This window comes from Euphorbia lathyris, chromosome 5, assembly GCF_963576675.1.
Source record: "Euphorbia lathyris chromosome 5, ddEupLath1.1, whole genome shotgun sequence".
NCBI lineage: Eukaryota > Viridiplantae > Streptophyta > Magnoliopsida > Malpighiales > Euphorbiaceae > Euphorbia > Euphorbia lathyris.
The window spans coordinates 73,193,918-73,221,530 of NC_088914.1; the positions used below are offsets into that span (position 1 = coordinate 73,193,918).

The 27,613-nt window shown below is 38.9% G+C and overlaps 2 protein-coding genes across 3 annotated transcripts; one reads left to right on the forward strand and one right to left on the reverse strand.

Moving 5' to 3' along the window:
• Window positions 1-818: 818 nt before the first annotated feature.
• Window positions 819-14,030, forward strand: LOC136231119 (probable cadmium/zinc-transporting ATPase HMA1, chloroplastic). 2 transcript variants are annotated; one of them, XM_066020400.1, is made up of 13 exons: window positions 819-1,545; window positions 2,052-2,238; window positions 2,325-2,509; window positions 3,727-3,873; window positions 4,107-4,302; window positions 7,790-7,902; window positions 9,378-9,619; window positions 10,037-10,142; window positions 10,357-10,518; window positions 11,600-11,816; window positions 12,271-12,458; window positions 12,539-12,625; window positions 13,628-14,030. In XM_066020400.1, the coding sequence occupies exons 1-13, from the start codon at window positions 1,069-1,071 to the stop codon at window positions 13,805-13,807; spliced, it is 2,487 nt and encodes an 828-aa protein (XP_065876472.1). In that variant the 5' UTR covers window positions 819-1,068; the 3' UTR covers window positions 13,808-14,030. The 2 variants fall into 2 exon arrangements, with proteins under 2 accessions (XP_065876472.1, XP_065876473.1); XM_066020401.1 differs by having other exon boundaries at window positions 821-1,545; window positions 2,088-2,238.
• Window positions 14,031-14,802: 772 nt separating this feature from the next.
• On the reverse strand, window positions 14,803-16,351 carry LOC136231121 (transcription factor MYB44-like). Its single transcript, XM_066020402.1, has one exon. The coding sequence runs from the start codon at window positions 16,205-16,207 to the stop codon at window positions 15,167-15,169; it is 1,041 nt and encodes a 346-aa protein (XP_065876474.1). The 5' UTR covers window positions 16,208-16,351; the 3' UTR covers window positions 14,803-15,166.
• Between the last annotated feature and the right edge of the window lie 11,262 nt (window positions 16,352-27,613).

Genomic DNA, 27,613 nt, shown 5'->3' on the forward strand with positions numbered 1-27,613 from the left:
AAAGGAAAGTAATTACGAAAACAAAAAAACATAAAAACGGTGGGAGGAGGAATTCCTTCTTCCTCCTCAACTAAACAGCAACAAAAAGAAAAGCAGGCAAGAGAAGAGTCGGCGGCTTAGGAGGGATGGGGAGAAGAAGGAGCAGAAAACAGAGGAGGTGGGAGGCGGTGGTGGTTGAAGGAGAGATGGAGCTCGTAGAGAGAAGGGAGACCTCTCTCTAGCGGCCCCAATAAAATGATGTTATGATTTCTCTTTTTACTAGAAATACTTTTAAGTATACACCATTTCATTAGAAAAAAAATCTATCATGATGGACTTAACGATAAGAAAACGACTCTCGTAATACTTTCACTTAGATTCGATTTCTATTGTTATTGTTAGAATTTTCATAAATGGAGTGACATATGAACCTTCTCGTAAGTCTATATGTCTCTTGAAACTTTTTCTAACCCCGGAATTATCCCACCTAAAAATAAAATCTAAACAAAAGAGTTATAAATCATATATTTTTCATAAATGAACAATTGCAATCCAAACTTCAATCCTAAAATCTTTCTAAGAAAACGAAGTCTATTGAGTAAATCTAATTTTTTAGTTGTTGAATAGATTTGTGAAATTGATAATATATATAGTATTTATATTTCTACAAAAAGAATTGATTTTCTATTTTTAACAAAATTGAACTCCAAACTTATATATTGATATAGATTAAAAACAAAAAATTGAGATAGTAACAGGTTTGTAATTTTGTATAGCCGAATTATGCAGCGACGGCTCATATTGATTACAGACTTATAGTGAAAATGTTGGGCCCGTAAGTGGGATTGTGGAATGGCTGAAGCTCAACTATTTGATTTCCGAGCTACGGATGATGAGCTCATGGTGTGGATGTTAGGCAACACTCTCTTCAACCCCTTCCTCTATTTTTGTCTTTTTCTTTTCTTCAGTCAAAATGTCTAATTTGCTGTTCTGAACCGCAATTTCTCCATCTTTCTTCAATTTCTTCTCCACTCTGTGTTGCCGTTAACCGATGTTGGATTGAATTTCTTCGCCTTTTTCAATCCAACTATGGAATCCACAACCTTCTCTCACACTATCGAATTCCCCTTATTCGCTTATTCTAGAGGCGGAAGAGGACGACTCAGCTCTCTCACTCCAATTTTCCACCACAATTTCATTTCTCACCGTTTTCACACCAAATCCCTGCCTTCACCTCTCGGAATCTCCTATCTCCATCACCGGAGAGTCCTCTGCGTTGCTCGGGCCAAGGATCACCACGATCATGACCACCACCACAACCATAATCACCATCACCATCATCACGGAGACGGTGGAGAGCTGAGTGGAGCGCAGAAAGCTGTTATTAGATTTGCTAAAGCTGTGGGATGGATGGACCTAGCCAATATGTGGAGAGAGCACTTGCAGCTTTGCTGCTGCTCTGCAGCCTTGTTTGTAGCTGCTGCTGCCTGCCCTTGGTTATTGCCCAAGCCACTAATCAAGCCTATCCAAAATGCCTTCATGATTGTTGCCTTCCCTCTCGTTGGGGTACAATTTCCACTCCACATCTCTATATCCTTCATTTTGATACTCTCTATTCAGAATTCTCGGATCTGTTTAGTTCGCAGCCTTGGAAATGGAAATGAAATACTAATGTGGAGTAGAAGTATTCCATTGTTTGGTACACAAGGAACTTTTATGATTGAACAAAACCTGTTCATTCACTATCTTCAATTGGACTGATACTTAACAGCCATAACTTAGGTTTATATGAGATTGGGATGATTGCATTGAAACTAGATGCTTGTGTATTCAATTTTATTCTTACTCAATTCTCAATGCCATCTAACTTGACTCGTAGACCACTTGGACATAATGTGTGTCTAAATGTCTATACTGCTGATATACATTTGTCATAATTGGCATGCAATAGCTCAGGCAGAGGTATTGGATCTGCTTACTCTTTTAATGAATCTGATTTCTTCTATGAATGACTACTGCATGGTGTGTATTTCTTTCAGTCATTTCCTAGAATTTTCCCAACCTTTTTGCAGACGAATATGCATGACATATGCCATTCTATATGTCAGGTCTCAGCATCTCTTGACGCTCTTACTGATATTGCTGGTGGGAAGGTAAATATCCACGTGTTAATGGCTCTGGCGGGCTTTGCATCAGTATTTATGGGAAATACTTTGGAAGGAGGACTACTCCTCGCAATGTTCAATCTGGCTCATATTGGTGAACATTTCAAGCTAATGTAACTTCAGAAGTTTTTTGTAAGCCGCACTAAATTCCTTGTTCTAACATGCTTTAACAATTTGCAGCTGAAGAGTTCTTCACCAGCCGCTCAATGGTAGATGTTAAAGAGTTGAAGGAAAATCATCCAGATTCTGCTCTTGTGCTGGATGTAAATGATGAAAAATTACCAGATCTCTCTGATTTGTCATACAAAAGTATCCCAGTGCATGATGTAAAAGTGGGCTCATACATTCTGGTCGGAACTGGTGAGGTCTGTAATGTCAAAGTTGTTATCTTATTATTATTTGAGGAAAGTTTACCTTTAGTTGATAGTATTGCTGATATAACTGAAAAATCGATTATGAAATAAAGAATCATACTGAGTGTAATTGTAGATGATTTTTAGTGGCTTAGACTGCATCTTTATTTCCATATTAAATGCATATTCTCAAGTTTTTATGATAATCTGAGTTTTTAGTAAAACTAGAATTGTGATATCAAAACATTCAGAAGCTTAGTTTCACGCTTCGAGTGTTGTTTGTAACTCTATTATCAAGGCAAGAATCTTCAGATTAAAATTTAGAGACAGTAGTGACTGCCATATCTTGATGTGCATGCATATAATTTTCTAAATGTCCCGAGTATAAATATTCTTCTATATGTTGCTTTGACTCCTTAACAATAATGTTCAGCTTGTGTGGGTCTAATATAGAATATACTATAGCATAGGCATGACTAAGATATATTTGGATTTGTTAGAAGAAAAATCCAAAATATTAATTTTAGTAACATTTAAAAACAACAAATGTGTTTCGGACAACACATGAATTGCATTGAAATGACCTAAATTACCGTCCTAAGATAGTTATCCATGCCTATCGTAGATAACAATATTAACTAACTTTTACAACAAAGACATGTATACTCAATTGACAGAATCGGAGAGTTAAAAATTAAATGTATGCATGTATGCTCAGCCTGTCAAGGATTTTGTGACTTAATATCAATAGTACTTTTGCATCTCTTCCTTTTCTCAAGCAGTTTGATAAAGTTGCTCTCTTCACTTTCCAAAACTTCTAAGTGCAATGTTAGTTGTTAATGTTTATATTCTTTATTTTTTCTCTTACATAGTTGACATTTTAATGATGCACTATGACTATAGTGACATAGCAATATCCTTGCTGGGATTATTACCAGCACCCATAGGTTAATTAAGGCATGTCAAGGAAGTATAAAGTTTAATATTGCCTATGTATAGGAACACAGATACATGGTCTTGTGGTGCATTTAGGTTGTTAAACTTACAGATCCTCCCTAATAAGAGGTTAATGTTTAAAGTCACTGTAACTTGCTTGTTGACATCAATATGGTTTGTCATTTGGTAACAAGATGGATTTGCTATAATGCTATGTTGGTTTGAAAATTTTACCTTAAATGACAGTATATTGCAATTACCAATTTCATCACTGGGACTTGTATCATGTTTAGGCCATGCCTGTAGATTGTGAAGTTTTTCAAGGCAGTGCAACAATAACAATTGAGCATTTGACTGGTGAAATCAAGCCGATAGAGGCAAAAGTTGGAGACCGGATTCCTGGCGGTGCAAGGAATTTGGATGGTAGAATGATAATAAAGGTATGCTGTAAATGTACTTGTAAATAAATTCTTTCACAATTTGGTCGCTAGTTGACATTCCTTTTGTTGTTCTTTGTATGGATTCATTCTCTAATCCATTAGCTGCATGGTTAGGAGTTCAGACTGAAGTTTTGAACTCTTATACTATATGTTTTGCTGTTTTTATTAATGTTTAATAGTTTTGCTGGTTTCCTTTTTTCATTTTTTTTCTAAAAAAAAAAAAAATGGTTCAGGCCACAAAAACATGGAAAGAGTCAACACTGAACAGGATAGTACAACTGACTGAAGAAGCTCAACTAAAGAGACCAAAGCTTCAAAGGTGGCTAGATGAATTTGGGGAGCACTATAGTAAAGTGGTTGTAGGTTTGTCTGTTGCAGTTGCTCTACTTGGGCCATTTCTTTTCAAATGGCCATTCTTTGGCACATCAGGTAGCTTCTAGAACGACTAAATGCCTTTAGCTATGGTCTTAGATTATCATTCCTACAATTTGTGTTTGAAATGCCTTTATGCTATTGATGTTATTTGCTTGACTAATAGCCTACTTTACTTCCAATATGTTGCTTCTGTAAAATGATCATGGATGGCTTGAAAATACTTCTCCTGACAATCATAGGGCTTTCATGAACTATTGTTAAGGGCATTTGCTGGGGGTGATTCATGGCTGAAACAAATGAGTTCATGTGTACTTACGTTATATTTTGAGGAAAGAAACCTGCTGAACTTTATTCTTGCTGATATTTCCAATTTCGCTGCAGGATGAGTTGAAAAGCTGATTAGACATTGCACCTTTAGTTACCTTGTATGTGAGAGAGTGATATCCTTGATTAAAGATAGGCAACATGAAACAAAACCATGTTCTTTAATTTTGTCACTAGAGGAAACATGTCTTGGAAAATGTATGACAAACATTATCATTATAAATTTTTGCAAAATAATGCAATACAACCTTGTTAAATAATCGATTTTGCACTATCCAATTTAAGTACAAGAGGTACCCCTGGAGTCTTGTTATTCTGAAAATTGGTACACCAAGTTTAAGATTGAATATTGAAGTATTTGTGGGGTAGCAAAATTTTCTATGTATTACACCATTTTGTTATTGAATCCTTATTCATTAGTTCTCTATCTCAATCATTTGACCGGATGTTTTAGGATATTAAGTGGTGGAAATTGCAAGGAGAGAATCAACAAAAATTTGTGGATGAGATGACCAAAAAAGATGTTTGGACTTGTAATATGGATTTAGATATAGATTCGATATGGACTAAGATGGAGCATAGTATAAGGGAAGTAGCGAAGGAAGTTCTAGGGGAATCTAAAGGTAGCATGCCACCGGGTAAGGACACATCTTGGTGGACAGAAGAAGTACGACAAGCAGTAAAGAGTAAGCGAGAATCCTATAAAATATTGGGGAAATGTAGGAGTGACGAGAACTACGAAAAATACAAAGAGGCTAAAAGGGAAGTAAAGAAGTTCATACGAGATGCTAGAGCAAAGGTGAATCGGGATCTGTATACCAGATTGGATACGAAAGAAGGGGAAAGAGACATATATAGAATTGCTCGGATGAGAGATAGGAAGACGCGAGATCTCGGAAAAGTTAAATGTGTGAAGGATGTGGACCAGAAAGTCCTAGTTGGAGATAAAGATATCAAGGAACGATGGAGGTCCTATTTTGATGACTTATTTAATGGAGATCGCAGACAAGATGTTGGAGATATAAGTATCCATCACGATATGATAAATCATGAATGCCTGCGGAGAATTCAAAAGGATGAAGTCGAAATGGCATTAAGTAAGATGAAGTTGAAGAAAGCAGTAGGACCTGATGGCATTCCTATTGAGATTTGGAGATGTTTGGGAGAAAGAGGAATCGAATGGTTGACGACGTTCTTCAACAAAATTTGGAGAAACAATAAGATGCCATCAGAATGGAGGAAAAGTATCTTAATCCCTTTATATAAGAACAAAGGCGATGTCCAAGATTGTGCCAACTATCGGGGAATCAAATTAATGAGTCACACTATGAAACTTTGGGAGCGATTGATCGAACAAAGGCTAAGGAGGACGGTGAAGATCTCGGAAAACCAGTTTGGCTTTATGCAAGGAAGATCAACTATGGAAGCCATCCATCTAATGAGACAATTAATGGAGCACTATCGAAATAAGAAGAAAGACTTGCATATGGTTTTCATTGACTTGGAGAAAGCATATGATAAGGTACCAAGGGAAGTACTTTGGTGGGTCTTGATAAGGAAAGACATTTCGCGGAAATATATTGACATCATAAAGGACATGTATGAGGGAGCATGCACGAGTGTACGTACTAGTGTTGAGTTTCCTATTACGATTGGAGTGCATCAAGGTTCCGCACTAAGCCCATTTCTTTTTGCCATCGTTATGGATGAACTAACAAGTTCACTTCAAGATGGTATACCATGGTGCATGCTGTTTGCAGATGATATTGTGTTGGTTGATGAGACGAAAGAAGGAGTGAAGAGGAAGTTGGAACTATGGAGACAAACTCTAGAATCTAGAGGCTTTAAGTTGAGCCGAAGTAAGACAGAATATTTGGAGTGTAAGTTTAGCGGCCATAGGAGTAGGGAGGCAGGGACAATCACCCTAGATGGGAGAGTTGTTCAGGTCTCGGATTGCTTCTGGTATTTAGGATCTATTATCCAAACGGATGGAGAAGTAGATGGAGATGTTGCTCATAGGATTAAAGCTGGTTGGTCGAAGTGGAAGAGTGCTACGGGTTTCCTTTGTGATCCCGGCATGCCTAATAGATTGAAGGGAAAATTCTACCGGACGGCAATTAGACCAGCATTGTTATATGGTACGGAGTGTTGGGTAGTGAAACACTGCCACATCCATAAGATGTCGGTGGCGGAGATGCGTATGTTGAGATGAATGTGTGGTCATACGAGAAAGGACCGGGTGCGTAATGAAATAATTAGGACAAAAGTAGGGGTCACATCTATTGAGAATAAAATGAGAGAAAACCGACTAAGGTGGTTTGGCCATGTGAGACGTAGAGCGCTTGATGCGCCGGTTAGGAGAACCGAAGAGTGGCAAAGGGATGTAGTGGTGAGGGGTAGGGGAAGACCTAAGCAAACTTGGAGGAGGGTGATCGAGAGTGATATGAGTTTACTGGGAATTGAGGAAAATATGGTAGTGGATAGGACGGATTGGAGGGAGCGAATCTGTGTCGCTGACACGACTTGACTTTCACGGTTTTATATGATGGTTCATGTTAGCCGACCCCGAATCATTTCGGGACTAAGGCTTTGTTGTTGTTGTTGTTGGTCGAAGTGGAAGAGTGCTACGGGTTTCCTTTGTGACCCCGACATGCCTAATAGATTGAAGGGGAAATTCTACCGGACGGCAATTAGACCAGCATTGTTATATGGTACAGAGTGTTGGGCAGTGAAACACTGCCACATCCATAAGATGTCGGTGGCGGAGATGCGTATGTTGAGATGGATGTGTGGTCATACGAGAAAGGATTGGGTCAGCAATGAAATAATTAGGACAAAAGTAGGGGTCACATCTATTGAGAATAAAATGAGAGAAAACCGACTAAGGTGGTTTGGCCATGTGAGACGTAGAGCGCTTGATGCGCCGGTTAGGAGAACCGAAGAGTGGCAAAGGGATGTAGTGGTGAGGGGTAGGGGAAGACCTAAGCAAACTTGGAGGAGGGTGATCGAGAGTGATATGAGTTTACTGGGAATTGAGGAAAATATGGTAGTGGATAGGACGGAGTGGAGGGAGTGAATTTGTGTCGCTGACACGACATGATTTCACAGTTTTATATGATGGTTCATGTTAGCCGACCCCGAATCATTTCGGGACTAAGGCTTTGTTGTTGTTGTTGTTGTTGTTGTTGTTGTTGTTAATTCTTGGGTAATCGTGCAGCTTGCAGAGGATCAATTTACAGAGCTCTAGGGCTCATGGTGGCAGCGTCACCCTGTGCTTTGGCTGTGGCTCCATTGGCATATGCAACTGCCATTAGTTCATGTGCAAGAAAGGTACATATAAGCTTCGGCTCAAAACATATGAAATTCAATCTTCATAACTATATAGAACAGCTGGTTAAGAGTTCAACAATAATCTTGAATTGGTTTGCCTCAAGTATATATAGGATCATTTCCCTCCAGTCCATCTTTAGAAATATGTAAGACTTATCTTTGTTTCACCCCGCGCGTACACACACACACATCATTTCTAGGTGTAACCCTCCATTTCCCTTCACCTGCCATCCTATCAGGACTGAGCATAATTCGATTATAACCGAATTGAATTGTAACCAAACCGAAAAAACACTGCCATTCGGTTAGCTATCAGTGTGGTGCGATTACTTTTTCATGGTTATTTACTGTTAGCAGTTAATTTATATATATGTTTAATTCTTATTTAATATTCTATTTTGCGGAACATATAATTTAAATGGCTAAATCACTAAAGAGTAAAGCCCACTGGCCTAGTTGTGTCCACCATCCACTAATCCACCCATATATTATTTTTAATATTTTCAATTCCATATCTTTATGTATTATGTTTGAATATTTTTTTTGTATTCAATTGTTCATAATTCACTAACCCTTCCATTTATGATGCTTCACTTCAATTTCACATAAACCCTTTATAATTTTATGGATGGAATGAATGGTGTTTTTTGTTAGAGATCAACTTATATATTTACTTTTTAAATATCAATTCACTATTAAAATAAATTAGTTTAATATGTGAATTTGGATTTTGAATAGTGTATATTGAAATTAATTGGAAATAAAATTGGATATTATACTCTTTGTAGTATAATTTTCAGATTTGTAACTAAAATTATAATTTATAAATTTTGAAATTAAAAAGAAATTAATAATTTCGGTTAGTAAGCTGTGCGACACTGAACTGGACCGAAATTTTGCGGTACAGTCAGTTGCGGTTATTAAATTTTCAGTTAGCGGTTCAGTAATTATTTTTGGAGGATTGTTGGTGTGGTTAACCGAACTGACCCATACACACCCCTAATTCCTACTGATGGATTTATATATTATCTGGTCTAATAGCTACAGCATAGTACACCCTTTAACTCTCTGGCATTATGAAAGTGTTTTTTCGGATTTCAAGCAGAAGAGGTAGTTTGTATATCTACAACAACAACAACAACAAAGCCTTAGTCCCGAAATAATTCGGGGTCGGCTAACATGAAACATTGTCCTCATGAAACTATATAACTATTTGGTTCCTCAGGTTTCAGTATCTTATTGATATCTTTATACTGTATGCTCGAGTATATCATATAAAATACAGCCCCGTTATAAATGTTTGATAAATGAAATAATTCTTAAGCAGTAAAGGGCCTTTCCATAAATGTCGAACAAGAAAAGTTCATTTTAAGATATTAAGCGGTTAGAAAAGAATTAAGTTGTTTAGGTAATGTAGAGCTTTAATCTTTTGTGGGATGAATTCGTTTTGACAACCATGAATTTTTTGTCACAAGGGAATACTGCTTAAAGGTGGTCAGGTTTTGGATGCTCTGGCTTCTTGCCACACAATTGCATTTGACAAAACTGGCACATTGACAACTGGAGGGCTCATGTTTAAAGCTATTGAACCAATTTATGGACATCAAATAGGAAACGGGAATGCCAGTTCCACTTCATGTTGCCAGCCCAGCTGTGAGAAAGAAGCTCTTGCTGTTGCAGCTGCTATGGAAAAGGGTACTACTCATCCAATTGGAAGGTAACTTTGGCAAAAGGATATCAATCTGTTCATTGTTCTCAACTGCAATGTTGATATCGTAGTTAATAGCATGATTTGTTAGAATATTGTTTAGATGTAGTCCACATCTTCTATATTTCTGTATCGTAATTCTAGGCATAAGAAATGGGAAAACTTAGCTATGTTATCATTTTATCAATTTCATATGCTAATAACATCTTGAATTTATCTTCATAAAATCTTAAGGCTTAAATAAATGGTGATCTTATATTCATAATCTGTTTAATTTATGACTCATATTTGTTGCATTTGGACAGATCATACTTTAGTCATCCATCACAAACAGTTCAATATATTAACAATCCCATAATGTTTCATTCTCTTGAATGTCATCAGCTGTTATTTGATCACTCACATTGAGTTTTCTGCTTTTGGTAGAGCTGTTGTAGACCATAGTATTGGCAAAGACTTGCCTGCTATTTCTGTCGAAAGGTTTGAGTGCTTTCCTGGCAGAGGTCTTACTGCAACTCTGAATAACATTGAGGTACTATCTTGTTAGACAACGTACTTGTTACAACAAAATTGCTTTCTTAATTAAAATGTCAATTTAGGAAATTTTGCTTAAGCCATTGTCACTAGATTTCCGTTCTGTTATTACGCACTGCAAAAGCCTTATTCTTTATAATTAGTATTTTGCAAGTTTAGATTTCTTTAAATCCCATTCATTACATGAATTGACAATTCTATTTTTTTTATAGTCAGTAACTGGAGGAGTTAAGTTGTCGGCATCACTTGGTTCTGTGGAGTTCATCACTTCACTCTGTAAATCTGAAGATGAATCAAAAAGAATTAAGGAAGCAGTTAATGCATCTTCATATGGAAGTGACTTGGTTCATGCTGCTCTTTCTGTTGACAAAAAGGTTAGCTTTCATAATAATAATAATTAAAACAAAACAAAACAATTCATTTTGTTTGCTTTTATCAGATGTAAAATCCTGAAGCCCTAGAAACTAAAAAGAAACGTCCATTTTCTGGAAGTGCTTTTGCTTAAAATGAAATATGAAGATAATATAAAAGCTAATCTTAGATCAAGAGATGTTGTGGACAATTTTAGTTAAAGTTAGTAGAAATGTAACTGCACAATTTTGTGCTGAACGTAAGTTGTGCGTTTTTACTCTACTCGTAAGAGTATTATAATGATCCACAATTTTTGTGCTAGCGGAATTCTCAATTTGATTCTGTGCAGCTTCCTCTGGGCCAATATCTATAAGTTATTTAAGTGTCATAAGTAGCATGCTTTTGCCATTGTTAAGTTTCCATGTTTGCAGCCTAGGACAATCAGCGCCTTTAAGGGATAAAAGAAGTCATCAGCCTTAGTATGTGGTTGTCTGTTGCACCTAAGAAGTCTTGATGCCTAACACAGGTCACTACCACAAATTTGTCATGTGCCCTTACCTGATAACAGAGGCTTTAACATGTATATAGCTCTTTTCCGTTCTCTTTGTCTCACTGTTTTTAGTTTCTTCAAGCCTTTGGGATTCTGTGTATATTTTTTTATTTATTTTTTTTTTTTTTTTTTGAGAGAGGATTTTATGTATATTCTAGTATCTATCAATTAGGTTAATTGGTAAATGAGGATCAAACAAAGTGGACTACACCCCTGCAGAAACTAATTCTTGATCCTAAAAGATGTGTTTAGGAAGAGTTTGCTTAAAAAGGAATCTGTTATTACTAATAGCAAAAGCAAATAACTTTTTCTTCAGTTTTTTTTCATAATAGACAGAGAAGACAAATCAAACATAGCCCAAAAATGTTTTGAATATTTTCTGATATGTCATGGTTGTATTGTGTGTGCCACAGGGTCATCGGACATGATTTACCTATTACAGAATGAATCACCATTTTCTGTCTCTTGTTTTCCTTTTCCTCTGGAAAGGGGTGGTGAGCAGAGAGTTTGGTTCAACTATATATACTGCTTTTAATGGTAATCCACCTGTGTAGGTTACACTGATTCACCTCGAGGATAGACCTCGAGCAGGGGTTTCTGATGTCATAGAAGAGTTAAAGGCTCAAGCAAGGCTCCGGGTTATAATGCTAACTGGTGACCATGAATCAAGTGCTCAGAGAGTTGCAAAAGCTGTGGGTATCAATGATGTTCACTGCAGCCTAAAGCCTGAGGATAAGCTCAATCATGTGAAGAATATCTCACGGGATATGGGTGAGCTCTAATGTCATATTTCAAAATCATATTATTAGTATTACATCTATGTTGTATATTCAAATTGAGTAAACAAGCTTTAGGTGTGAATTCCCTATATCTATTTAACATTATACATTTTCCCTAATTTCTTAAGCTAGAAATGAGCCACTACAAACACTTCACTTCTGCCAAAATGCTATCTTGGAAATTGATGACAGACCTTTTTTTTTCATATTCCTTTGCAATCTTTGCTTTTGATAATTATTTATCCTCTTGGTCTATCTGAATTCATCAGGGCAAAATTACAAAGCCTAAAACTCAGAAACCACAACATTTTCTTGTTTATATTTTCCATGTTCTAGTTGCCATTTTGTATGATACTAAACAATATCCTTCGAGGAATGATCTGAAGTTGCAAAATGCATTACATCTTACTTGGTTCGCTGAACAAATTTTGGGAGCGTTATTGCAGGGGGTGGTCTGATCATGGTAGGTGAAGGTATCAATGATGCACCAGCCCTTGCTGCTGCAACAGTAGGGATTGTTCTAGCTCAACGTGCAAGTGCAACTGCTATAGCTGTTGCAGATGTCCTATTGCTACGGGACAATATATCTGGTGTTCCATTCTGTATCGCCAAGTCCCGCCAAACAACTTACCTGGTACTTACTAGATCCTGTCTTTTGACCAGTTTTTTTTCCCCTACGGATCATAATTTTTATTCTCATGTATGACCGTACAGGTCAAGCAAAACGTAGCCCTTGCTTTAACTTGTATAGTTTTGGCGTCTCTTCCATCTGTAATGGGGTTTCTTCCCTTATGGTTGACGGTATGTTTTATGATCAATTCATTCCTTTTATGCTTTACTGTGCAGCAACAAATTTTGCACTGTCTCACAAATTTGTGAAAATCTGATCACTGTTCATACACATTAATAAAATCACCCCATGACCCATCTACCCTTGGTTTTCTGGTCATATGGGTTATACAAGAGCATGCACTGCACAAGGGAATTCTTTATTTTCTGGTTATATGTTATTTGCATAGTTGTTAAAGGCGTGCCTCGGGCGAGGCTCAAGGTCCTGCACCTAATAAGTCCTAGGCGAGGCTCTGTTTAAAAGGCTCTCCTCTTGTGTGCCTCGCCTGGGTTTCACAGACTCTTCTAATGCGCGCCTCTTGATTAATGATTATTTTTTAATTTTTTTTACTGCTCTCATTAAAATAAAAGGTTGATTAACCTCAACCACTTATAAGTAAAAAAGACTAAGAAGAGACCTAAAAATAGGAGGGAGGAAAGAAGAGTAAGAGACGTAAAGGAGAGGAGCTCCTTCTGCGGTGTGACACATGAAACCAACAGAGGTCTACTGCAGTTCTAGTATCTTAGTCTTTGTTGTCAACACTTAACTTGGTATTTTGACGTTTGATATTATGTTTTTACGTGATTTTGTCTTGTTTGTGTGGTTGTAGTGTCTTTTAGTTCATCATAACTTGTGTTTTAACTACTAATAAAGTATTTTTTTTAGTTCAAAAAAAGAACTAATAAAGTATTTGACATTAGTATCAAATATTGATTAGATTTTGTATTTATTTTTTCTCATTTTATGCGCTTCTGTTCGTCAGGCACGCGTTGAGCCTTGCGCCTAGGCTCTATGACCCCCTAATAATGCCTCAGTGCGCAGCAGCTGAAATTTAAAAGAGTTTTTGTAGTTATTTTTCTGTATAATCTTTACGTAGTGAATCCCAATCTAATTCGATCTTTTGCTGGTTATGAAGTTTAAGTTACGAGGTAGTCGAAATTCAGTCTATTTAATGACAATTTTTCAATGTATAGGTTCTTTTACATGAAGGCGGTACTCTTCTGGTTTGCCTCAATTCTATACGTGCTCTAAATGACCCCAAATGGTCCTGGAGTGAGGACTTGTTGCATGCTGTAAAAGAAATCAAATCTAGACCGGTATCATTAAAGACAGAAGATGCTAGCTCAGGCTCCATTCAGGCTGCTCCTTTATAACCCCTCTTAAATTCTCTTTGGTACATCTTTCTTAGCAATAGGAACATTTTTCCTATGTTAATTTTTGCACAGTTTTATTGGGATTATAGATGGTTAGTGTAAAGAAAAATGTAAGAAGAGCCCTTCTGTTTTTGCAGAACTATATAAATAAAATACTTTGCCCTTTGAATTGTAAAATCCTTGCTTATCAATGAAAACATAAACTCTTATTTGGTACTGTTTATTTGGAAATTTATGCCTCTAGAAACAATTCAGTGATTGGTTTGCAGAAGCATGAAGTAAAATCTTATCTTCAGGGAATACGGTTTCAAAATGCACAGGTTGATTCAGACCACTAACAAAGCGTCATAGAAACTGGTAAATAGTAATTGAAACTGTTTCAAGAAAGTAGCAATCGAAAATAAATAGCCAGTCCTTATTAATGAGGAATAGGTGTTAGTCAATTAGTAATTTGAAGTTATTATCAGTATTAACTAAAAGGGAAGTACGTAGTACGTACCACCAGTAGATGAGAAGCATAAAGTATGAACCGTTACCTAGAATTAGTTGAAGAAATAGTTAGTTCGTTGTTAGGAAATTAAGATATGGTTAGCGTAATAAATAGTGTTTGGCCCATCAACCAAAACGCGTACCGTTCTCTAACTGATCAATTCTAGCCATAACTACTATACAGCCCTAACTTCATCTTTGTCTTGAAATCCCAAACATCAAACATCAACATATCTATAATTAAACATATCGGTCCAAGCATTTCCTAGTTTTGTTGTAACATGTACATCATTTTTTTAATGTGTTAAATATGGGCCAATAACATAATTGCTTTCCCTACTTGAAAAGTTCACAATTTCTTCGAGGATTATAGCAGTTACTGATCAAACAGTTGGATATTGATATTAAACAAATTTTATTTTTCATGATTATAGCTTAGGAACAACTTATCAGCAGGATTAAAATTATCTATGAAAGAACATCTGCTAATCCAGAAAAACACAGAATACTAAACCAGGATTGTAATTATAAGGATTTTTTTTCTTTTCCTTTTTCTCCTTTTGCTTCGGAGTCTGTAGTCTCAATTTTTAGTTCCTGATACCAGGCTTACAAATGGGTAAAAAGTAGAGCAGGTTTTACTCTTACCCTCCCATCAAAATTACAGTTGAATTTCATAGCCTTTTTCATTTTTTTTAACCGCTGATCAAAACATTCTCCAGTTGATGGTAATTAAGTTTTTACCCATCCCTCTCTCTCTCTCTCTACGTTCTCTGTACAATGCCCAAAATTATTCTCTAAACCAAAGAGGAAAAAACGAAAGCCCAGTTTTTTCTCTTTCTACTCTGTTCAATTTCGGACGCTACTCACTACCTACTCAATCTTACTAATCCCAACTCGCTTCTTCCCAACATTCCTAAATCCTTCTCCACCGGCTGCCTGAAAACACATACCAATACCACCTCCACCGCCGCCGCCACTACCACCATATCCATTTTGCTCCATCATGTAATCCCTCACTTCTCTCCTTATCATATCTTGCATGACAGCCATAAACTCCGCCGTAAACCCCACAAATCCTCCACCTACTCCACTATTCGCTGCTCCCTGCTCCGCAGCAGCAGCAGCAACCGCCTCCATCGGTGCCATCAGAGACGTATTCATCACCGGCATCAACGGTGTGTTATTCGTTTCCTGAATTACCTCGGGCACTCGCAGCGGGGGTGTTGAATCGGCCGCCCTATTTGACGCCTCAGAGGAATCGGCTCCGGAACCAGGAAGAGAAAGGCTGAGCGAGGTGGGTGGGCCGTTATTATCAGAAGACGACGTAGTTTCGAGTGGAGGAATAACGGCTCCACTTCTAGCCACGGGTCTGTACACATACGAAGAAGATAAAACAGGAACACTAGAATCGCTGACGTCGGATCCAGATGGACTACCCGGGTTCATATAAAGCCCAGTAGAAACAGGCACACCAGAACCCGCACTCACCGATCTTTTCAACGGCTGACAGTTGGCTCCCAAATTACCATCATACCCTTCACGGTTACCTAAACTAGCATCGTCCGATGAGCAGCACTTCCTCTTAAGAGTAGAGTTCCAGTGGTTCTTAATGGCGTTATCAGTCCGGCCATTGAGAAGTCGCGCGATCGTGGCCCACTTGTTCCCAAAACGAGCGTGAGCTCTCATAATAGTGTCGTCCTCTTCAGGTGTGAAGGCTCGGTGCTCGACCTGAGGGCATAGCTGATTACACCATCGGAGACGGCAAGACTTGCCGGATCGGCCAGGAATTGATTTGCTAATCAAAGACCAGTTGCGCGGACCATGCTTCTGGACAAGCTTCTGTAACGCATCGTCTTCCTCAGGACTCCATGGGCCCTTGATCCGATCGACATCTTTTGCAGTGATCGCCATAGAATAGAATTAAAAAATAGAAATCGAAATCAAAGTTATTCCTTTGGTGTTGATTAGATTTTGTGTGATTAAAAAAGGAATGTGGATTTGGAGAGGAGAGGAGGGGGGTAGATCTGAAGGGGAGAAAGGAGGCAATGGAGAAGAAGGAAAGGGAAGAGAGAGATTATTTATAAGAGAGGGAGAAGGGGAACGGGGAGAGGCGGTGATAGGTAGGAGAGAGGAGTTATGGAGCACCGATGTTTCGAGGCAAGCGGTTGAGTTTAGAGAGAGAGAAGAGGTTGCGATACAGCTGGCAAATGAACACGCGTCGCTTCTTATTAGCACTGATTTACATTTTGCTTTTCTTTCTGTAGACTTTTTTTTTTTTAATAAAAGTAATAATTGGTGTGAAGTGAGTGAGTGCCGTTATGGAGCGTGTATTCCACTTTCTGTTTTATTGTAATAATAGAGCGGTGGTTTTTGGTTTGGAGCGTTTAGCCTTTTTGTCTTTTTCAATTTCAAATTTTATTTTGTTTTTCTTTTCTTTTTTTTTCCCACACAAACTAACTGATATTAACTTACCCACTTCTCATAATATCTATATAAAAAAAAAACTGATATTTTCCTTCGTTTCTATTTAACTATTTTACGAAGTAATTAATTTAAATTATAGTAACAATCTTTTTTTGTTAGATAAGATTTATTCAAAATTAAAATAGATACTTTTTTGAGGAAAAAAATGGATACTTGAATATGAATAATAGTAAAAATGGAGTAACAGAAATCAAATGAAAGGATGAGAAAGTGTTTGAAATTCTTATAAACTCTTTGGAATAACAAGAGAGAAATTTGAAATATATATTAGAATAAATAATTATAAGGTCCTTACGTTTTTACTTAACACGTTAGTAAGTCCATTATATTATTATAAGGTCCTTAAGTTTTATCGTAATAGATTCTTTAATCCTTCCATCTGTTTTTGTAAATGAAAGTCCAAATTTGCCCCTAATTATATACATTAAAAAATTAATCTTTTAGTTTCAAATTTAATCTAATTAGTTTTAATGAAATTTTTGAACTACGTATTCACCAAAATTAATATACTTGAAAAAATACATTATTAATTTTCTTAAATTGCAATTATTTTTTTGATATAATATCTTTAAACTAACATTAAATATCATTATAATTTTTTAAAAATCATATATTTTTTCTTCATTCGTAAAATTTATTAGAATGGTAAAACCTTTTTACAATGATAGTCTTACTCCTATTTTAATAATTTTTGAAATATTTTTCATTTATTTTTTTAGTCAATAGATTTTACGTTATTAAATTAAATTTCTATAATTTTATAAAAATTAATAAATCAATTACTTTATATTGGAGTTTATAATGGAAAGATTGTAATTATGTAGGAAAAAATAGAAAAAAATATAAAATAGAAAAAATAGATGTTTTATTATTAAAACATAAAGTAAAGGGTAATTTTGGTATTTTAAAATTTATATAGTATAGTTTGACCATTGACTCAAGCATAAAGACTAAGGAGTTAACAAAAACAAAAACTGTAGGACTATATAATTATTTCTAAAAACATAGGGACTAAGTAGTGTATTAGGTAAAAACACAGGGATCTTATAATTATTTACCCTATATATTAACAATATTTTTAAGATAGATTTATATAACATATTACCTAAGAATAGGATTATATATCGAACAGAAAAATAATTATAAAAATTACAAGATAAAAATAATTATATAACATATTACAAGATTTATGTGTCGGATCTGGTGGTGGCGGGGCGATGGCGGGGCAATGACTCCGGGATCGATGAGGCGTGGGCGGCGGCGGATGATGGGAGATCCGAGGGATCTCCTCGGGGGAGGAGGCGGAGCAGCGGGATTCGGAGGGATCGGTCGAGGGATAGGAGTAGATCGGAGTGGGTGGATGGTGGGGAGGCGGATCCGACGGTTTCGACGGGGGGTGCTAGGGGTGCGTCGGTGCCGTTGGGGGCTTCTAGGGATGCGGCGGCCGATCGGGGGCTGGAAGGTGTTGGTGCCGCGGCCGCGGCCCTGGACTCGTTTTTCGCGGAGGGACGCGCGCATGATTCCGGAGTTAGAGGGCCGCTTCCGGTGCTTGGGCCACAGGGAGTACCGGCCGTCTCTCCCCAGCAGGATGAGCATGTCGTGCGACTTTCGTTGGCCGCACAGGCCGCGCAAGCCGCACAGGCCGCGCAAGCCGCACAGACTGCGCAAGCCGCTCAAGCGGGAGTTTCCGTGGATTTGGGAGGCCCCTCCTGGAGGGATAAGTTGCTAGGGGTGTCAGAGGAGGATCCCATGATGGAGGTGGATGCTTTTGAGAATGATTCCGGGGATTTTCTCTCTGATTCCGATTCTGAGGATGGAGAGCCTGATAACCCGCTGTGTCCTAGGATCCGGCTGTCCTCAGATGACAAGCGGGTCATGAGATCGAAGTGGAAATTGGCGTTAATCGTCACTGTGTTGGGGAAAAGGATCAGTTTCAATTATTTTGCCCAGAGGATCCAGGCTCAGTGGGCAAAGAAAGGAAAGGTTACTATCACAGACCTTGAAAATGACTATTATGTCATTAAATTCACAAGGGCTGAGGATTTCAATGCTGTTGTGAATGGTGGTCCGTATATTATCTCCAATCATGTGTTGGCTCTGAGACCTTGGGTCCCAAATTTTGATCCCCATGATTGCTCTGTTAACAGGATCCTTACTTGGGTTAGGTTCCCGGGCCTACCTTTTGAATACTACAGTGATAGGTTCCTGAACAAGATTGGTAGCCTTGTTGGGAAAGTCCACCATGTTGATAAGACTACCATTGGGGCAGTGAGAGGCAAGTTTGCCAGGGTCTGTATCGATATTGATCTCGCTAAGCCTCTTCTTTCTCAGTTCTGTACTCAAAACAAGGTCTATCATATTGAATATGAAGGTATACACAACATCTGCTATGAATGTGGTATGTTTGGCCATACCCTTGAGGGTTGTCCTAAGAGGAGGAAGGACGTGGAGGAGTTGGTGCAACCTATCATAGGCGAAGCTGAGAAGAGTCAAGGGGAAGTAAGGAGCTTTGGCCCATGGATGCTTGCCAAGAGGCCAGTGAGAAGGAAGCCACGGGCTAATGTTAATGCTAATCATTCACCAGATATCAGTACGAAGATGACTACTCTCCAGATTGCTCATGAGATCAAGGTCAGACCCCCAGATATTAAGAAGGGGATTGAGACTAGAGTGGACTCAGCTTCGGGTTCCGGGTCAAGGTTCGGTGTTTTGTCTATGGAGGAAGATCAGGACTCGGATCCTTCTGATAAGCAGATTGATTTAAGCATGCCTAGTCTGGAGTCGGTAGAGCATGCCTCTAGTCTGGGTAATTCTATTAATCCTCTCTTTGTCTCTAATGCTTCTGCTAAAGGCAAAGGGATTCCCCAGTCTATCCTGTCAGCTGGGAAGGGTTTGAGTAGGGAGGCGAGTACTCTACATCCTCCTATTGATGCTCCTATTGGTAAGACTATAGGAGTGAGTAAGTTAAACATGAAGAATCCCAAAGGGAAACCTAAAAAGAACCTTCATGGTTTGAATTCTTTGGATAAAAGGGGTCCTTCTAGGACCACCTCTAGGCTCTCCGGAGCCCCGAACAAATACCTGATCTAGGGTTTGGGCCTGCGTCTATAGTCTCCCCCTCTGATGGACTTCTTCGTTTGGAATGTTAGAGGTGCGACGAGCAAGGCTACCCGCATTCATGTCAATGATCTCATTAAACAGTTTAACCCTTCCTGCTTTGTCCTTCTTGAGACCAAGGTTAGTGGAGCCAAAGCAGATGAGGTGGTTAGAAAGTTTAAGAATTGGAATTGCGTCAGGTCGGAGGCTACTGGCCGGGCAGGGGGGATTTGGCTCTTTTGGAAGCCAGGTCAAGTCAATATTGATATTGTTACTATGGACAGTCAATTCATCCATAGTAAGGTGTGTTACCCGGGTAATAAACCCTTCTTTATTACCTTCGTCTATGCTGATCCTGTTTCGACTAACCAAAGAAGGCTGTGGGAGATCCTTCATTCTTTTAGCTCTAACATGGTGGAGGCGTGGTTGGTTGCCGGGGATTTTAATGACATTGCCCTCTTGAGTGATCAGAGAGGAGGGGGTAATCATTATGTGAACCAGTGTCTTAATCATAAGCAAAGTATGGATATGTGCGGGCTTTCGGACCTGGGTGCTGCTGGCCACAAATTTACCTGGAAAAGGAATAGTGTGTTTGTTAGGTTGGATAAGGTGTACGCTAATGTTGCAGCGATTTATAGGTTTCCTGAGGTCAAGGTACTTAATCTCCCTTTCCGTCACTCAGACCATTGCCCTATCCTCATTAATTTGGTCAAAGGAAATCGGCTGAAAGGTAATAGACCTTTTAAGTATCTGGTGGCTTGGGAGTCTCACCCCGAGTTTAAGGATTTCATTAAAAGCAATTGGCATCCCCACTCTGATGTTCTCCTCGCTACTGAGGAATTCAGGAGGAATGTGGCTGTTTGGAATAAAAATACTTTTGGTCATATTATCAGGAGGAAGAACAAACTCTTGAGGAGAATGGAAGGTGTTCAGCGTTGCTTGGAGGTTAGTTTTGATCATAGCCTGAATGGTCACCTAAGAGCTCTTCAGAACGAGTTGGAAGCTGTGCTTAGACAGGAAGAGCTTCTATGGTTCCAGAAATCTAGGAAGGCTTGGATTCAAGACCGGGATCGGAATACCAGGTTTTTCCACCTCTCAACGATCATTAGGAGACAACGAAATAGGATCGAGGCTATTAAAGACGCCAGTGGTGAGTGGATTTTTGAGGAGGAGGACATTCGGCGCCTTGCCCTTGATTTCTACAAGGACCTGTTCAGAGAGGAAGCTGTGGACCTAGAGAGTGCCCACTCTGGCATTTCCTTTCCTCGTTTGGGGGAGGATGCTATTAATAATGCTTTCCATCCCATTGAGCTTAAAAATATTGATCTGGCCTTCTCCAGCATCGGTTCCACTAAGGCTCCTGGTATTGATGGTATCCCCGCTAGTTTCTATCATAAACACTGGGACACTGTTAAAGAGGGTATATACAGCTTTGTGTTAGGTGCCTTTGGTGGTTCGAACAATATCAGTTTGGTTAATAAAACCCTCATTGTCTTGATTCCTAAGGTTGCCAAGCCTTATTCCTTTCTCCAGATGAGACCTATCAGTCTTTGTAATGTCTTGTATAAAGCTATTACTAAGATTGTGGCTAATAGAATCCAGAAGATTCTTCCAGATATTATCAGCCAAAATCAAGGGAGCTTTGTTCCTGGAAGACAATTGATGGATAACGTTGTTATTGCCCAGGAGGTTGTCCATTCTATGAAGATTAAGAAAGGCAAGAAAGGGATCGTGGCTCTCAAGCTGGATCTGGAGAAAGCCTATGATAGGTTGAACTGGAGCTTTCTTCTGGATAGTTTAGCCAAAGCTGGTATCCCGGAGAACTGGAGGAATTTGATTGGAAAGTGTATCTCCTCTCCTGTTTTCCAGGTTATGATCAATGGGGATATGTCGGATGAGTTCTCTCCATCCAGGGGTATTTGTCAAGGCGATCCTATGAGCCCCTTCTTTTTTGTTATTGCCATGGAAAGATTGTCTCACCTGATCCAAGAGGCGGTGACCAAAGGACTCTCCACCCTATTTCCATCAACAGACATTGCCCCCCTGTTACCCATTTACTCTTTGCTGATGATGTCATGCTTTTTGTGGAGGGTAATGAGGAACAAATTAAGGCTGTGATGGATATCCTCGACTGCTTTTGTGAGGCTTCTGGCCAGAAGATTAACATCCATAAATCCCGTATGCTTTGTTCCAAGAATATGGATAATAGCTTGTGTAGAAGACTGAGTGAGATGTCTGACATTCCCCTGACTCAATCGTTTGGGAAATACCTTGGGGTCCCTCTTCATAGTGACAGGGTGTCCAAAGCCTCTTTTAAAGACATTTTGGACAAATCTAACGGTTTGTGTGCTAGCTGGAAAGCTAATTCTCTTTCCCTTGCAGGTCGCCTTACTTTAATCCAGTCTATCAACTGCGCTGCTCCAAATCACATCATGCAAGCCTGTAAGCTCCCTGAGCCGGTCCTCAACGACCTTGATAAAATTAATCGGTGTTTTCTGTGGGGAGAGTCTGGGGATGGGAGGAAGATTCACCTGGTCCCTTGGAAGGAAGCCTGCCAGCCTAAGAGCAGGGGGGGTCTTGGTATAAGGCAAGCTAAGGACAATAATAAAGTCCTGTTAATGAAGCTTCTTTGGAGAATGTGGCAATCCCCCTCCTCCCTTTGGGTTCGTCTTCTGTGCGGCAAGTATAGGAAAGATAGAATCTTTGGTGGCCCGAAGGAGAGGGTTGTCAGCTGTTCCTTCCTCTAGAAAGGGCTTAGTGCTGTTTTTGCTGAGTTCTGTACGAGGATTGGCTTAGAGGTGGGTAATGGAAGATCCATTAGTTTCTGGTATGACACCTGGATTGGTGACAAACCGTTGATTGAGGTGTGCATCGCCCCTCCGCCGAATGATCTCCTCTCCTAGAGAATTGCTGATGTGGTGGACTCGGAGGGAGACTGGATCTGGTCTAAGTTCGACTCCTTTCTTAGCCTGGAGACCCTCCTTAATATTAGAGGTGTGAAGATTAGTAATCAGGAGGAGGATAAGGACAGACACTGCTGGACCTTGACTAATAATGGTTCTTATTCTTGCAAATCGGCCTATGAAGCTTTTACCCCTAATAGGGCTGATCCTCCCTTGGAAATTTGGAAGTCCATTTGGGCCCTCAAAGTCCCCTACCGCATTAGGAGTTTCCTATGGCTGGGAGTCAAAGACAGGCTCCTCACGAATGCAGATAGACACAGAAGGCACTTGGCTGTATCTGGTGCCTGTAGCAGATGCAGTGGCCATGTGGAAACCTTGTGCCATGCTTTGAGGGATTGCCCGAATAGTAGAAAGGTTTGGGAAGGGGCCCTTCCTCACCACATCCTTCCTTCCTTTATGGGGTTCTCTGATATTGACTGGTTCTCTGAAGGCGTTAATGGGAATTTGTTGGCCAGTATGGAGCACAGGGCTATTCTCTTCGCTATTATTTGTCACCAAATGTGGAAATGGAGGAATGAAGAGTTATTTGCTGAGAAGACTGTCTTTATTCCTGACCTCCGGTTTTACTTCTCGAAAAAACTCTCTGTTATTACAAAGAGTTTTGAAGGAGAGCCCCTGGTTCACCCCTCCTCGGTTAAAGAGGTCCAGTTAGTTGGTTGGAGGAAGCCCAGGGAAGGGGTTGTCAAGTTGAATACGGATGGCTCCTGCCTTAGTAATGGCAGAATTGCTGCTGGTGGAGTTCTTCGGGATGCTGGTGGCGCCTGGCTGGCTGGGTTTACCCATAACTTAGGTACGGGCTCCTCCTTTACTGCGGAGCTCTGGGGGATCTTGTCTGGCATTAAACTCGCCATTCGCATGGGTGTTAAAAGACTTTCGGTGGAGTCTGACAATTTGGAGGCTATCAACAGGATTTCGGATAGACAGGTTGTTTGTCTTAAGAGTCAGAATCTCATTAAAGCCATCTTGAGGCTTCGTCCTGCCTTCAATTCTCTTACCTTCTCCCATATTTATAGGGAGCAAAACCGCGTGGCGGATCGCTTGGCAGCTGCTGGGCATGGGGGGATGTTAGGTGTTTCTACCCTTTCCGTTCCTCATTCTTTTCTGTTACCTTCTCTTCTTGAGGATAGGATTGGGGCCAGTCTTCCTAGACTGATCCCGGGTTAGGTTTTTGTTTGTTTGTTTTTTTTTCTTCCCTTCTTACAAAAAAAAACAAGATAAAAAAAATAAGATACAAATAAAACTTTTTTTAAATAAAGAAAAATGTTTTTCTTTCTCGGTATTTTATTTTTATTTTTCTTACTTTCACTACAAGAAATCAGGTTGTTTGTGACAATATATATTGTCACGTAATCATGGAATGTTGTCATATAAAATTTTATGTGACAATAATTAGTTGTTACGAGAGTTGTCACGTAAAACTCCGTTACTAAAAGTTTTTAACAAATGTGACAATAAAATATTGTCGCAAAAATTATTATTATTTGTGATAATAAATATATTGTCACACTACTTTTAATTGCTACAACTTTTATTGTAACCGAAAAATAAGATATTATCACAAATATAGTATGTTGTCACATATTATCTTTTAAATTAAACTAAAATCATGTGACAACTTTTGTTTATTGTCACTAAAATAATTTGTGTGACAATTGTTATTGTCACATTTAAACTTGTAACAATATTTTTATTATAACAATTGTAAATCAGTTACAATTTTTTGAGTTATCACAATGACAAATTAGCTGATTACAACAGGATTATATGTCGGTAATCAGCGTAAATATAGATTACATTCGTCAATAATTAGTTCATCAAGATATCCATGATGAATTTTGATAGAGACAGTGTCATGTAATTTCCTTTCACAGACTGACAAAACCATGGCGAGACGATTTGCGATAGAATATTGACAACAATTAATTTTAAAAAATCATATGAATAAAAATTGCATTGCATTTTAATGTTTGGATTGAAAAAATGCTGGATTGAAGGGACTACTAAAGATAATTGGTTGATTCACGATACAATTTGGAAAAAGAAAAATACAAATTTTAAAGAGAAATTTATTCCTATAAATTTAAAGGAAGCTACATTTATGATGTTGATAAAGGGTTTGTATATCTTCTAGTTTCATTCCTCCAATTGTGATCCGGTTACCTCCCAAAGTTCTCACCTGTAGAAAACCCAAGTTCATTACAAAGTCTGGCATGAAGAGGATATCAAAGGAATGTTCAATAATATTATAAAAATCTTGAACATTAAGATTATTGAAACAAAATGAACATTAAGATTATTGAAACAAACATCTTGATCATTTTAATGGATAAGATTGCTTAACTGGTTTATTGATTAAAGGTAACTCTCAGTAATGCCACAAAATTCAAAATTATAGAAACTTACATCATATTTTCAAGCTCAACAAAGAGACTCCATTATTGGCATGTTCCCAGCAAGGCTATAGAAAAACAAAGATAAAAATGCATGAAACATTAGTAATTTCAGATGGGAATTTTCTTATTCTGCAATTGCACTCAATCACATGCTAAGTATTGCTTTAAAAAGTGGTTAGAGACCTTGAATTGCATCTGTCATAGCCTCAGGATGATTAACATATCTGAAAATGGTTTTCAGTTGCAAATCGATCAACGTGAACTGTTAGTTACCAGCTCCTTCCGTCTTAAAGGAAAACTCGAATGCTCTTAAACACTATACTCAACTATTTGTTTACCGGTTCAAACACAAAATCAGCAAATTCCAAAAACCCGTAACTATCTATATAACCCTCATAAACCATGGATGACAAAACCCATACCATAGCAACAAACGCAAACCCTTAATTTACAAATACCCAATTAATATCCAAAAAGCTTAAATTAACTAACCTGAAAGTCAATCATAGGATGAGGGAGCAAGTAAACTACAATGATGTTGTTGGAGCTACAACGGTGGGTTCAAAGAAATTTCGTGGCTCTGTAATTAAAATTCACGGATATGGGTTGGGATAGAGAGCAAAGGAAAAATAGAAAGGAACAAAGGAAAAGAGCAGGCGGCCTCAAGATTTGGTAGGTGGAGAGCATCAAAGGTGTGACGTGAACGTGGGGTTTAGAGGGTTCAGGGTCGTAAAGAATAAAGGGGGGAAATGGATTTCATTCCCGCTTCTGCTCCCTCCCTCTGTATCTCTCAACTTTATTTTCTTAATAATATTTTTATTAATCTTATTAATTTTTTATAGAAGGAAAAACTGTCACGTGTTTCTATTTGATTTTTTTTTATTTATTTCAAACTTTTTTTAAAGAAAACTAAATCTTTTATATTGTTGCGTAATTATATTTTATGACAACTATAAACGTGATGTCACACATTTAAACTTATTTTTTTGGTAGAAACAGGAAAGAAAACAAACCAACACCGAGACAAAAGCTAACCTGGGATCAGCCTAGGAAAGCTAACCCCAACTCTGTCCTCTAAAAGGAGAGAAGAAAGATAGATAGGAGGATCAGAAAGGGTGGAAACACCTAACATCCCCTCGTGCCCAGCCGCCGCCAAGCGATCCGCAATTCGATTTTATTCTCTGTAGATGTGGCTGAACTCTAAGGACTCAAAGGAGGAGCCAAGACTTCTTATTGCTTTGATAAGGTTCTGGCTACTAAGACAAAAAGCATGATTATTAGAGATCATAGTAATAGCCTCCATATTATCAAACTCCACAGCAAGCCTTTTAATACCCAGATTTCTGGCAAGCTTGACTCCAGAAAGAATACCCCAAAGTTCCGCTGAAAAGGATGAGCCCAAACCCAGGTTATGGGTGAATCCAGACAACCAGGCACCTCCCGCGTCCCTGAGCATGCCTCCAGCCGCGATCTTTCCATTGTTGAGACAAGAGCCATCCGTGTTCAACTTAACCACCCCATCCTTCGGCCTACACCACCCAACGAGTTGAACCTCTTTATTCTGGGTAGAATTGGCAAGGGGGTCCCCTTTGAAGCTCCCCGTAATGGTAAGGAGCTTTTTAGAGAAGAACTCGAGTAAGTTCTGAATAAAAACAGTCTTCTCACCAAAGATCTCCTCGTTTCTCCACTTCCAAAGGTGGTGGCAGATAATAGCAAATAAAATGTCTCCCTGCTCCATGCTAGCCATTAACCTACCTTTAACCCCGTTGGAGAACCAGTCATTCTCAGGGTAGGCAAAAAAGGAGGGGAGAATGTGGTGCGGAAGAACTTTCTGCCAAACCTCCTTACTCTTAGGGCAGTCCCTAAGGGCATGGCACAAAGATTCAACTTGGCCTCTGCATATACTGCAAGCACCTGAATCCTCCAAGTGACGTCTATGTCTATCCGAATTAGTCAGCAACCTGTCCTTGACTCCAAGCCACAGGAAGCTCCTCATTCGGTAAGGGATTTTCAGAGCCCAAATGGATTTCCAAGTGTCCGAAAGAGGGTCGGATCTGTCAAGAGTAAAAGCTTCAAAGGCAGACTTGCAAGAGTAAGCTCCATTTTTTATCAGGGCCCAGCAATGCCTATCCTTGTCCTCCTCAAGGTTACTAATCTTCACTCCCCTGATTCTGAGGAGAGAATCAAGGCTCAAGAAGGAATCAAACATAGACCAAATCCAGTCCCCATCAGAGTCCTCCACATCGGCAATCCTCCAGTTGCGGAAATTGCTAGGCGGGGGAGAGCAGCAAACCTCTATAAGAGGTTTATCTCCGATCCAGGTGTCATACCAGAAGCTTATGGACTTACCATTACCCACCTCCAGGCCAACCCCCGTGCAG